The sequence below is a fragment of the Emydura macquarii genome, unplaced genomic scaffold (genome assembly GCF_026122565.2).
Source record: "Emydura macquarii macquarii isolate MOO-44397 ecotype Brisbane River unplaced genomic scaffold, CSIRO-AGI_Emac_v2 contig_2897, whole genome shotgun sequence".
NCBI lineage: Eukaryota > Metazoa > Chordata > Testudines > Chelidae > Emydura > Emydura macquarii.
In genome coordinates, this window is record NW_027133034.1 from 51,815,093 (window position 1) to 51,827,952 (window position 12,860).

A 12,860-nucleotide genomic window follows, 5' to 3' on the forward strand; every position below is an offset into this window, starting at 1 on the left:
ATGATAATTGCTGCAGTCCAAGATGATTAGCACAGTGGAACACACTGAGGCCTGGTCTGCACTAAGAACTTCCTCAAATTACCCCACCCTGCTCTAGCACCATGCATGGGGATTAACTTTATCATGGATTGAAGCTTCACTGTAAAGAGAGTGAGACCTTGTCTTCCCTGCTAAAAGATGTTTCCTGTCTTGGGGAAGCTTTCACATGAGCTATCCTGGGGTAAAAACACAGTGGAGACAAGGCACTGTAGTTTTTCCATGAGGTAAAGAAAGGGTATGGCTATGTTACAGTGGCACAGCTCCAGCGCCACAGATGTGCTACTCTAGCGCCATAGTGTAAATGCTTCCTACTGTGATGGAAGGGGCTTTTCCATTAATTCACCTCTCTGAGAGGCAGTAACTAGGTCAATGGAAGAAATCGTCCATCGACCTAGCCACATCTACACCAGGGGTTAGCTCGCCTAACTACAGCACTCAGGGCACAAAAATGTTCACAGCCCTGAGCGATGTAGCTAGGTCAGTCAAATTTTGAAGTGTAGACCAGGCCTATGTGACAGCACTGTATCACCAACTGGGGTTGACCTCACCTAGTTTACCTTGAGATAAAACTAAAGTGCCTTGTCTCCACTGTGTTTTTAACCTCAGGACACCTCATGCACATTAATTATCCAGAGGGATAAACACACCTCTTTTAGCAGTGAAGACAAGTCATGACTGTTGATAGATAAACGTTGCAGCTCTTCCTTTTTCTCACTGCACTTCACTGTGACTCTGTCTACTCTAGGCAAAAAGGTATTGGAAAAAAACCATTGCTGGAATGCCTTGAGTTTGTAACATCTCCCATCTCCACACAACAGGTGCTTCAACAGCATAGATATACAAATTGGTTGCAGTACCGGGAAGGGGGGGGTGTCAGGCCTTCAGAAGGAGTCCGACTGAACCATTATATGGTGATTTCACTACACCATGGTCAGGAAGCCACCAGTAGATTTGGAAGGATTAGCTTTTTATTGGTAAAGATTGGTAAATGTCGATTTCCCCGTACACACACAAACTCTGAACAAAATATATCCATCAATAATAATCATATACATTTACAGCTATGGAAAGTAAGATAAATGCTGCTTGAGAACTTTTAGGGTCACACGTTAATTTGTATAAAACATGTTGTAATACTAGCATTAGCTGAGCTGGAGCAGGGGTGCCAGTGAGACAGGGCAGGAGGGCAGTTCCTCTGCCTCTCCCGTGCTTTACCATGTGTTAATTTGAAGAAGAGGGAGGCTCCGAGGCAAGGACACTGCCAGGGTCAGGTGCGGGGAAGGGGTCTCTGCTCTGCTTGGAGAAAGCGCAGCCTCCTCCCCATAATTTGACACAACAGTGAACATTTAAGTTGATTACAAATGAGAAAAAGCTTTAAAATAAACACTGATTTAAAAAAAAAAAAATCAAATTCTGCAAAGTCTAACCACTAGTGATGCAGCTGTTTCAGGTTAGCTGGGCCTCCATGCAAGTCTGCTGCTGCAAAAAATCCTTGCTGTCAGGGCTGAGTCCCATGAAATAGGTGCATCAGGAACTCCACTATGCACTGGTACAACAGTGACTGTTAGGTGTGCTACATTTAGACACCTCAAAATGTTTGCCAAAAAGCAGCATTGCTAAACCGTGGCAAGGAGAAGCAAGACAAATAACCACTTCCTGTAGTCAGTGTCCTCCCGATCAAACACTGAAATTTCACTATAACCAGCTTAACTATGAGCAAGTTCCACTGCCCAAGCTATCCTGTTTCAAGGTCCCGGTGTGCGTTTTTCTTTCATTACACGTCCTGGCACCAGAATCCCTCTGATAGCATCAACAGTACTTTGTATTTCATGAGCGCGTAGATGCTGTTTTCTAGTTTGGGGACAAGAACTGACTTTTGGGAGTGTTTTTTGTTTGTGTGTGTGGTGTTGTTGGTGTCGTTTTTAATTCATAGTGATGGAGATGGACATCAGGACAGCACAGACAACTGTCCTACAGTCATTAACAGCTCCCAGCTGGACACAGATAAGGATGGGCTGGGTGATGAGTGTGATGATGATGATGATAATGATGGGATTCCAGATCTCATTCCCCCAGGCCCTGATAACTGCAGACTGGTTCCCAACCCAGGGCAGGAAGATGACAACAGTAAGTCTGTTCTACCCACCTATGCACTTAGTGACCATGCAATTCACCTACTTTAAGGCATCATGTGCTTCTCAAGGGGAATGAAGTTCACATGGGCCCCGGTTGCCCAAAGCCTAAAGGTAGATTTCTCCTTTGTAAAGAAGGATGCCGTGTTACTTACATGTCGGGACTGATACATACTCCGAGTTGCAGCCAATGGCTCTAATCCATACCTTTCTTGCTCCTGCATGCCTCTACCTTTGAGGAATTCCCTCAGGGGACACTCAGTGCCCTTTATACTATAAACAGGTAATAGCAGGGGCTAGAATTTGGCCCTTCGCTCTCACTTTCATGAACAATGTGACATTTACCAGATTTATTCAGATGTGAAAAATAAACTTACATTAGGATTCCTGTAATTCAACACAAGACAGTAAAATCATCCATCTCTGTTTTTTTTTAAACTAACTTACTTGTAAAATATTCCTGGAAGATTTTGCATTTGTTACCAGAACAATGATACACAACAATCTTAAAAATAAGCCAATAAAGTAAAATCTTTCTAATTCACATTAGTGTTTGAGGGTCCTCATTGCTGAATCTTGCAAACTAGCAAATACAGAAACAATTTACAAAGCAAGGAGAATGCCCCGTGGAATATACTTTATTTATTTATTTGGATATTTGTATTTTTATAGTTAACTAGAAAATATACAATATTTTCTAAAAACAATGGTCATTGCTGGTCATTTGAGAACTCAATGTGGAACTCTGCTGTTAAATCTTTGAAGTGGGGAAATACTATTTTTTGTGTCATTCTGTGATATTAATTTTAATCCAATACATGCGCTATATACTTGTATTCTGAATTTTGCTTGAGCTGTTGGCCATGTCAGATCAGAATATAGACAATGATGTGTTTGTAAAATCCTAGTGAAACACCTGTTGCACCTGTCAAATTTGCAGTGAATTTCAAGCACTTTCTGTCGGTTCTTTTTGCCACCATAAATTTTAAGCCCAGAAGGGACTATTAGATCATCTAGTCTGACCTCCTGTATAACACAGGCCTTAGAATTTCACCCAGTTACCCTGTACGTGCTCAATAACTTCTGTTTGGCTAACATATCTCTCAGAAAGGCAACCAGTCTTGATTTGAAGCCATCAAGAGATGGAGAATCAACCACTACGCTTGGTAGTTTGTTCCAATGGTTAAGGCTAATGTGGTTGTTGCTGCATTGTAAATAAGGCCCCTTTTGTTTCATTGATGCATTCAGGCGATGGAGTTGGTGATATCTGTGAATTGGATTTTGACCAGGACACAGTAATTGATCGAATTGATATTTGCCCTGAGAATGCTGAGATCACCCTGACAGATTTCCGGGCTTATCAAACTGTGGTCCTGGATCCCGAAGGTGATGCTCAGATTGATCCTAACTGGGTGGTTCTGAACCAGGTAAAAATACATTCAATACTTGGTAGCTGCTATAAACAAATCATTAAAAAACAACAACAGCCTGTTTTGAACTTATCAGAATCTGTAATGCTGTAGCAAAAAAATGAAAATCAATTGATACGTGCCAAATGCCAAAAGGAAAGGCTATTTTTGGAAAAGTGTGCAAATAAGTTCGAAGTTCCACATACTAACTCATGGGCTAAAATAATTACAGCGACTAAGAAATCTCCTTCTGGGAGAAATTCACTGCTGCACAGTGGCCAGCATGAGGCCTATGCACCCCTTTGGGATGTCTCATTGTAGCAGTATCACCCTATTGTTTATCGAGCCTCAATAATGTAATTAATTTCACTTCTCAGGGCATGGAGATTGTGCAGACCATGAACAGTGATCCTGGCCTTGCAGTGGGTATGGACACCTTTTTTGTAGTCATGTTTTGCAATAGAAAAGCTTTCGGCACGAGGTCAAGTTTTCTGCCAACTACTGGTTTTAATGTAGTGCATATACGTTGATCCTAGGTTACACAGCTTTCAATGGGGTGGACTTTGAAGGCACCTTCCATGTGAACACGGTGACAGATGATGACTATGCTGGCTTTATTTTTGGTTATCAAGACAGTTCCAGTTTTTACGTGGTAATGTGGAAGCAAACAGAACAGACTTACTGGCAAGCGACTCCATTCAGAGCTGTTGCAGAGCCTGGCATTCAGCTTAAGGTACTGGGCTAACTAACATCATCAAATATAGTGGCTCTGCATTCTCTGTGTAATGGCTACCCAAGCATACAATGAGTTGGCCATATAACACCTATGCTATTCTTCCACCATTGCTGGGGGACCACCAGCTACAGCTCTTTCCTAAAGGGAAGGTTGATTTAATGCCTTAGTATGTGCAGCACTCTAATAAATGTATGGAAATTCAGAGGATAACCTGAGTCTACCAGAATCTGAGTGCCAATCAATGCTTATTGAATGAGGCAGCTTTCATTGGTTGACCTGGCATGGAAAGGTACCTTTTAATTAAAATAAGCATTACCTGGACCGAGATCTCATTCAATTTACTGGTGATGTCCTCAAGTGACCATTTCAAAGAGACCGTGTGTTTGTCTAAAGTGGCACTTTCCTAAATGTAGTCCCTGGCACACTGACTAGTAGCCCATTGAGACCTGTTGGTTGGTGCCGCCTTGTTCCTAGCTGCTAAATAAAAAGACAGCTAATACTACTTTTATTTTTCTTTGTAAGCAGTTGCTATAATTGGCACAGGGATGTCATGAGCTCATGAATGAGAGGGGAGGTGTCCATAAGGCACTCCCTCTAGTAAGATGTGATTCTCACTAAGAAAAGTTAGAGCTCCTGGTCTAAAGGCTAAAGAGAAATTGCTCTTTGTTCACTTTCTAAAAATGCCTTGTGTGTTTAGGCTGTGAAATCTAAGACTGGCCCTGGAGAACACCTCAGGAATTCACTCTGGCATACTGGGGACACCAATGACCAAGTCAGACTGCTATGGAAAGACCCCAGAAATGTAGGCTGGAAAGATAAAGTCTCCTATCGCTGGTTCTTACAGCATAGACCCCAGATCGGCTATATCAGGTAGGGCTGTGGGACCACAAATGACGAATCTCTGTATACAACTTACCTAGCCTATTTTGTGACATTTTAGATCAGAGGTCCTCAAACTGTGGGGCAGAACCCCTGGGGGGGGGTGCGGAGGAATGTTCGGACAGTACATCAAGACCTGGGCCAGCCCTCATAGGGGGACGGAGAGGGAGTGCTGCCCCGCTCTACTCCGAGCTCTGTTCCGGTCCCACCCCCAACCATGACTCCCGCCTTGGCTCCTGGCCGTGGCTGCAGGCCGCAGTTCCCAGCTTTCCTACCAGTCCTGCTCCCAGCCTCAGCCACCAGCTGCAGCGGCCCCACTCCCAGTCCCAGCTGGGGCTGCGGCCTCAGCCCCTGGCCTTGGCTCCCAGCCGCCACAGCCTCACTCCTAGCCACATCTCCCCTAGCCCCGACCATGATCCTGCTCCCAGCCCCAGCTGGGGGATGATGCGGGGTTGCGGACAATGCTAAGGGGGGGGGGGCCGTGAACTAAAAAGTTTGGGGACTACTGTTTTAGATGGTAGAGCCTGAATGTGTAAAAACTCACAGTTTGTTGGTTTCTTTAAACCTTTGTAGAGCTAAACAGCTGTGGGTTTTTAAAAATTTTATTCTAAGGTGTGTGAAATTCTAGTTGGTGTGGGGTTGAGTTTTTTGTTTGTTTGGGGTCTTTTTAAGAAAACCCAATGCCCCTGTAATTACAAATATTTTCAAATGCCTCTGGGCTTTGTAACTGCTAAAGTAAGACACAGCTAGCTTGCCTGGTTTTGCTTTAAAAGTTATTGTTTTTGAAAATACCAGTGACAACACTTCTAAAAACATATTCAAACACAGATATTTGACTTCTGTGTGAATATTCCTTAATGTTGATCTCTTGGAATATGTATGTATAAACTGTGATAATTTATCTATAACACCATGTGCAACAAGTAACAGAACTAATCAACCACATCTGGCCACACAGAAAGCATAAAGATGGTAAAACAGGACATTATCAGTAATTAGCACAACATGATATATGACATGTTGGTCCCAGGATATCAGAGAGACAAGATAGATGAGGTAATATCTTTTATTTGACCAATTTCTGCTGGTGAGAGAGTCAAGCTTTTGAACTTACACAGAGCTCTTCTTCAGATGACCTTGTCTCTATGATCTATGACCTCAATATGTTCTCTGAGTGTAGGTTAGCAAAGAAGTTCTTCTTGTCCCTATGACTTTTACAAATTGCCAATGGCAAAAGTTAAAGTATTATACGGCAAAAGAAATGTTGCCCCAACTCTAAGATTAAGATTCTGAAGCCTTTACAAATTATTCTTGATTTTTAATCTGTTTTTCAGTAGATCTGGATTTACAGATGTAATTTGAACAAAGTTGGTCTTTGACTGACATCCATGGAGAGATGTAGGTCTCCTAAAGAAACAGGTCCTTCTATTTTGTTAATATCTAAGAAGGGCAAAAAGACAAACATGGGAAATCATTTGAACAAGAAGTCATCATTCAGGATTAGGGGTTTGAGCATGGAACATTCAAGTCAATGGGAGTAGGATCTAAAAGTATTATATGAAAAAAATTGTTCAGTGCACACTGCACTGCTCCTTGGCACCATCAGACCCGTTACGTGTTTAGTCTTTTTTTAAAGTAAGCCGAATAGGGCAAAGGATTTCAACATTTCAGGATTTCAAATACATTTCAACATTAATCACAACTTTTGCAGCTGCTCGCCTTTCAGAGTAGGCCGAGTATACAGCCACAGTCTCTCTTTTTAGTAACTCCATATAAAATCCTCTGAAAACAAAGGTGCTGATAAAAGTGCGTCTCATTTCATCCTTCAGCAAGGGCCTTCAGAACCAAAAGTGAAAGCCTAAGCCAGCACTTGGGCCATAACTCACTACAGTATGTTTTCACTAAATATTTCAGCCCTATGGATTACGTAGCATCACACATTTCTCTGAGACTTCAGCAGGGCCTAGGAATAGGCACAAGAGACAAAATATCATATGAGAATTGATAAACTACATTCACCAACTGTGCTATTTTTGAAACACCTGAATAAACAAACAAACAAAAAATCAAGGAGTAAATGATTTCGTTTTATAATTTTTATAACAAGGAAACTCTTGGGGAAGGGGGTCTGTATTTCCCTGTGTGTTTGTACAGCTCTTAGCACAATGGAGCCCTGATCAGATCCTGGTTTGCCCAGTGTAAATAATAATTACTGGTATTTATAGGTAAGTACACAGGTAAATGTTTAGTGTAGCTGATATACAGCTAGCATAGCCAACTGACTCCCCCAGTGTGAAGAGCATGCTGGGATGAGAGTGGGTGTGGTCAGAATGTACTATGTGGACCCCAGCCCCTGTAAGGGCTCCTAGTGGAAGCTAGCCTAATTTGGATCAACTCTGCCCCTTCTCTTCCATACTGGCAGAGCCTGGTAACAGCTGAGGTTTATGACCATGGTTTCTCTTCAAGTGTCCTCAGACCAATCTAATAAGCTTGTCACACAGTAGAATAAAGATAGATATTTAAAGCACTTTTGGAACGTGACAGTGGCAATCTGAGAGCTAACAGTGATTGTATTTGTTTTATTCTGAAGGGCAAGATTTTATGAAGGTTCTAAACTGGTGGCAGATTCTGGAGTAACTGTAGATACAACCATGCGTGGAGGAAGACTTGGTGTTTTCTGCTTCTCTCAGGAAAACATTATTTGGTCCAACCTGAAATATCGCTGCAATGGTATCGTTCCTCTTAGAGCAACTCAGCTCATGATTATCACATGACCTTCTGTACTAGAGGACAAGTAGTTAGGGCTTTTTTATTAACTGCTTTGCATCCCTCCATTTCACCAGCAAATGAATCTGTCTATGAAACATCTTGCCTGACATGGCCTCTTTTAGTATGAGTTGGGTCTTGCCAGAGTAAAATTAGCAGCTTAGATGCTCTGTTGCCCTTGATCTGCAATATACATGTAATCTGCCAGTGCAGTCATGCCCTTATATACAGCGTGCTAACTAAACCAAGTAAGCGTAGTTAGAGATTTAGAAATGTTACTAAAAGACCAAATGACCAACACCTCACCCATACAGCAAATGAAACGTTGGCCTCAGTAAATTAATTTTATGCCACAGCACACATTGCATACACCCGTACATCCACTGCATGTGATGTTAGCCAACCAACACTCCAGCCCAACTGTTGCTGCTGTTGGAATCAGACAGTGAAAGGCAGTTTTTTATATCATTACTTACAATTATAGTTGTTGCTATGAACTTCCTCCAGTTGATGCCTGGAACCCCCAGCCTCATCTGAAGACTGAATTTAAACATTTCACACTTTTCCAGTTTTGGCCAGGGCTCCTTCAAGCCGAGCTCAGATCTCTAACATAGGGAGTCAACAAGAAAATCTCTGAATTAATTTTAAAACAGTGATACATCATAAAACTTGGGCACACTTTACAAAAAACAGAGTCCTGGGCTGCGTCCACCACCTCACCTTTACCATTACACTGCCCTGGCGCACTCACGTGCCTTGTGTATACACCTGTGCTTCCCCTTTAGATAACGAGTATGCTTTTTCCTTCTTGCATGAAATTCTTCTGGAGGAACTGTGCACGAAGCAATTTCTGTCATGGCAACAGATCAGCCATTTAAAAGCAGTACACAGTCCCTTCTTTCTCTTCTCAGGATCAATATCTGCCTAACCAAAGGCAACTGCAGGCCATTGTAGTCCACCCATCTATTGAAGAAAAGCCAATTAGCAAATATTGCAGTTAGCAAATATTGACTCAGCTGCTAACTTACGTTATGGGGAATTAAACATTTAAATCCAATTCTCCAGGACAGAACTAGTGCCAAGATGAAATGTTGCATGGTTAATGAGAGTTGCCAGCTTTGAACACATGAAGCATGGCTCTCAGAGCTGCTGGCCTTTGCTGCCTCTTGTTTCAGTGACTGAAAGCAAATTGCTGTGCTCAGAAATGTCTTAATTCAAGCAAAGAGGCAAAGGTTTCAAATGTAATTGGCAGTTTCATGAAGTGGCAAGAGTTCTTAAGAGTAGAAGTTTGATTTTCCATGAAACATTACTCCCCACAGTTTTAGCATGTTTTTTTTTTTAAAAAAGAAAAAAGTTTCAAAGCTGACAGGCTCTGCTTGACAACAGCCCTGCTTCCTGCATTACATCACTGACTCTGCATGTTGCCAATTCTCACAATTGTAACAGTCTTGTCACCATGTATTCTTCAAGCCCCAATTGCTAAAGTCAAATGATCTTGGCTTTTGTTTTTAAAAGTTTCTAGCTCATGGTTGCTGAGACAAGCTTGAAACCATGATGCAAGTGAATCCTAAACACTTAAAAATAATGGCAAATAAAAAGCCTTCCTTTTTTAATCTCACTGATTCTTAAACCACATTTGTGATTGCTGAGGCCTGACTCATGATTTTTGAATGCTTAAGGCTGGCATTATTATTGAATCGGAGCGGAACGTGTGTCTGGCTTAGGTCAAGGCATTCTCCTGAAGCCATGTACAGCTTTGTGACTCAAACTCCTCATTCAGCTATGTGCTTCCAAGGCTTTTGCACCAGCTCCCCGGATTCTTCAAACGAGAGGCCATGAGATTTGGCACATGGCTTTCAGGGGGCCACTGTTCATTTGACACTAATCTATTTTTAACTAGATGAACTACAGTCATTTTGGCAACATTGTCCAGCCTCCAGTTCCCTTTGCCAATTTTGAAATATTTTTGCCAGATTTTATTGTTGTTTTAATGATTCTCTTGCCTGCAGCCATGTGAAAAGCCCACAGAAACAGGGGCCATTGGTTGGCTAACTGTCTGTACACAGGAAGCTGACTGTAAAAAGTTCGACAAAGGCAGAGAGTAAACAAAAAATATTTTCCTTCTTGTCTCTTTCTGCTAGAATCATTTAGGTGCAGTTTGTAAGAATGGAAAGTAGGCAGTTTTCAGACAAATGTGATTTTGAAATTGACAGTCAATCGAATTTGAAATTGACACGGTCAAGGGCTTTTAACCCACCCCCTCACTTTCACTGGCCCCAGAGGGATACATCCTGCTTATTTGGTATTCAAAACCAGGAGAGAGACGTATTCTTCATGATGTTCTAAAGACAGCTGGGCAAAGAGCAGAGAAAAACTGGATTGTGAATGTTCAGTTTAATTTTAGTGTATTTTGTTTCCATCCCATTCCCACAACCAGGTCTTTCATGTTTACTTGCAGCAAGCATTTGAATGCTCAGCCTTTATTAGCCCACAAATACCTGCCATTTGAATCACACAGACAGCAAATTGTGAGTTGCTTGTTCAGTTATAAAATTCACAATATGCCCTGCAGTGGTTAGTTACACAACCAATCACTCTTGCATATTCCACACAGTGCAAAGAGCAAATATGCCCAGTTCTTGAATGATCTGCAGCCCAAAGTTATTCATAGAAATGACTCAGCAAATTAAAAATACAGCTTGGAACGTCCACATTCTGCTTACAGGCAATTATGATTAGAGAAGAAGGCATCATTTAGCCAATAAGTTACTCATTCCTTTTTATTCATCTTGCTTTAGTTCTTAACACTCAACTACATAGGAACAAGACTAACCCTTGCATATATTCTTGTTTTCAGACACCATCCCAGAGGACTTTCAGGAATTTCAAGCTCAGCAGCTTGGAGTTGGAGAGATTTAACACAGAAAGCAAATGGACATTGCTATTTCAAACAGTAAAACAATATTTTAAATCCTTATATGATTTTTTTTTTTTTGGTAAGAGTGCACACTGTGGCTTGGTCTGGTTGATTTAACTGTCACTTTTTTTTGTAAATGTGAAAATAAAAAGGAGATGAAATAGGCTGGGGCTTCACTGTCTTTGGAAATTGCTTGACATGCTGCCTCATGGAGTTTAATGTAAAAACGCTTGGTTAAGAACTTTTTATTCTAACCTTGGATTAGCATCTCCTGCCGCTGTGGTTTAGATATTAAAAGGGTGGTGAGATGAAATGATGGGCATTCTGTTTGTCTCTAGTACATATTTGGGAGACACTACTTTGCACAACAAAAGGATGCAACCAGCATGAAATGATCAATGGTTCTCAAGAGTCGTAAAAGTCCAAGCTCAAAGCGAACTGTTAGGTTATCTAGTCTATGCTCCTGTCACAGCAGTTTTGTTCCCAAGGGTAGCTCATATCACACTCTTTTCCAGTCTAGGTTTTAGTGTCTCCAGTGAGGAAGAATAGGGTCCGACTCTTTCCGTTGGACGTTTCCAGACCACTACCGAATGGAATTGTTCCTGATTTAGTCTAACTTTTCCATCTACTTTCATCCATGAAAATCCAGCTGTCTACCCACACAAATGTATGACTGTAATTCCACTAACAATTGGTCACAGCCTAAGGCCCTAGCTCTTCAGTCCTCCAATATTCCTGGCAAGCAGTGTTAATCACATCCTCTCAGTTCTTAGTTGCAGGCTCCATCTGTGGAAGTCATTTACGTAGTTAAAAATTCACTAATATTGTGTGGCTGTTCAGCGCACAAAGCAGGTAGCACAACAAATGGTTGTCCTTAAAAGGCAAATGGTCTGTCCTTAAAAGAGCTATCCTATTTGGGTCACTTGACAATCTTCAAAACAGCAACCTTAAGAGAAATTATTATTGTGGACAGCAATTTATTTTAACTGCCCACAAGGTGGCAGCATTTAATCCATACACTCCAATCTAAGTGAAAATTGCTACAGGTACTGAAGATTTCTCCTTTGTTGGGGGGTTTTTAAGTCTAAATCACAAGACAGTTGAAGTAATGGTCACCGGTTCCTTGCTCTTCCTCTGAATGCTATACAAAAAAAATCCACACACCCCTACCCCACATCCCCAATTGCTGTAGGAAGAATCCCATTCGAATTTTAGGTCATTCCCTTGGCTAATATACATTCCATTAGAAGAAAAAGAAAACAAGTTGTTTATATTTATTAGAAAAACAACCTTGGGAGCACTAAAGACCAGGATACTTATCCTCTTTGCTTTTTACTGGGGGACAGAAGAGGAATAAAGCTCATCTTTGTCCCTCTGCCACTCCCCTCCATTGCTTCACCGTCATAGGGTCACCTGCCCTTTGCTCACCACGCCTACAGCTCCACACCAACTCTTTTCCTTTCCTTTCCTTTCCTCCAGTGGGTTCCTAATGAGAGTGATGAAGACTATCGGGGAGATTAGTCCTCTTCTGGAGGGAGAGGGCAGAGAGTCTGGAGTTTTCAGCAATCCCATCATGCTTCCCAAAGGTTAGAAAATGCCTCTTTCCCTCATCTCCCAGCAGCCAGGCTGAAAACCTTGGAGTTGGCTAATCCCTAAGGTACTAGACACCTTAGGCCAAATGAAGACAGGTTGCCCTTAAACATCTGTACAATATCTTGCTTGCCTGATGGAGGGAAAGAGGGGTACCACAAGCCATGAGGGATGTGAACATCAAAACATTGTATTTAAAAAAAGGAGTTTGGAGTGATTGGAACAACTACAGAGGACGTTCTCTTATTAGTGCTGCTGGCAAGGCATTTGCATGGGTCCTTCTCAAAAGACTGCAAGTTCTTGCTGAATCTGTATATCCAGAGAGTCAGTGCAGCTCCCATACCAGTAATTCTATCATTGACATGGCCTTTGCACTAAGGCAACTGCAAAAA

The 12,860-nt window shown here is 41.8% G+C and overlaps 1 protein-coding gene across 3 annotated transcripts in view; it reads left to right on the forward strand.

Moving 5' to 3' along the window:
* THBS4 (thrombospondin 4) overlaps positions 1–10,961 on the forward strand; it is a 51,091-nt gene extending 40,130 nt beyond the window's left edge. For all 3 annotated transcript variants that reach the window (XM_067568454.1, XM_067568457.1, XM_067568455.1), the window contains 7 exons: positions 1,973–2,166; positions 3,420–3,598; positions 3,958–4,006; positions 4,117–4,313; positions 5,014–5,186; positions 7,786–7,925; positions 10,819–10,961. In XM_067568454.1, coding sequence (XP_067424555.1) covers positions 1,973–2,166; positions 3,420–3,598; positions 3,958–4,006; positions 4,117–4,313; positions 5,014–5,186; positions 7,786–7,925; positions 10,819–10,880 — 994 coding nt within the window. In that variant the 3' untranslated portion in view covers positions 10,881–10,961. The remainder of the gene's footprint in view (positions 1–1,972; positions 2,167–3,419; positions 3,599–3,957; positions 4,007–4,116; positions 4,314–5,013; positions 5,187–7,785; positions 7,926–10,818) is intronic.
* The last annotated feature ends 1,899 nt before the right edge of the window (positions 10,962–12,860 follow it).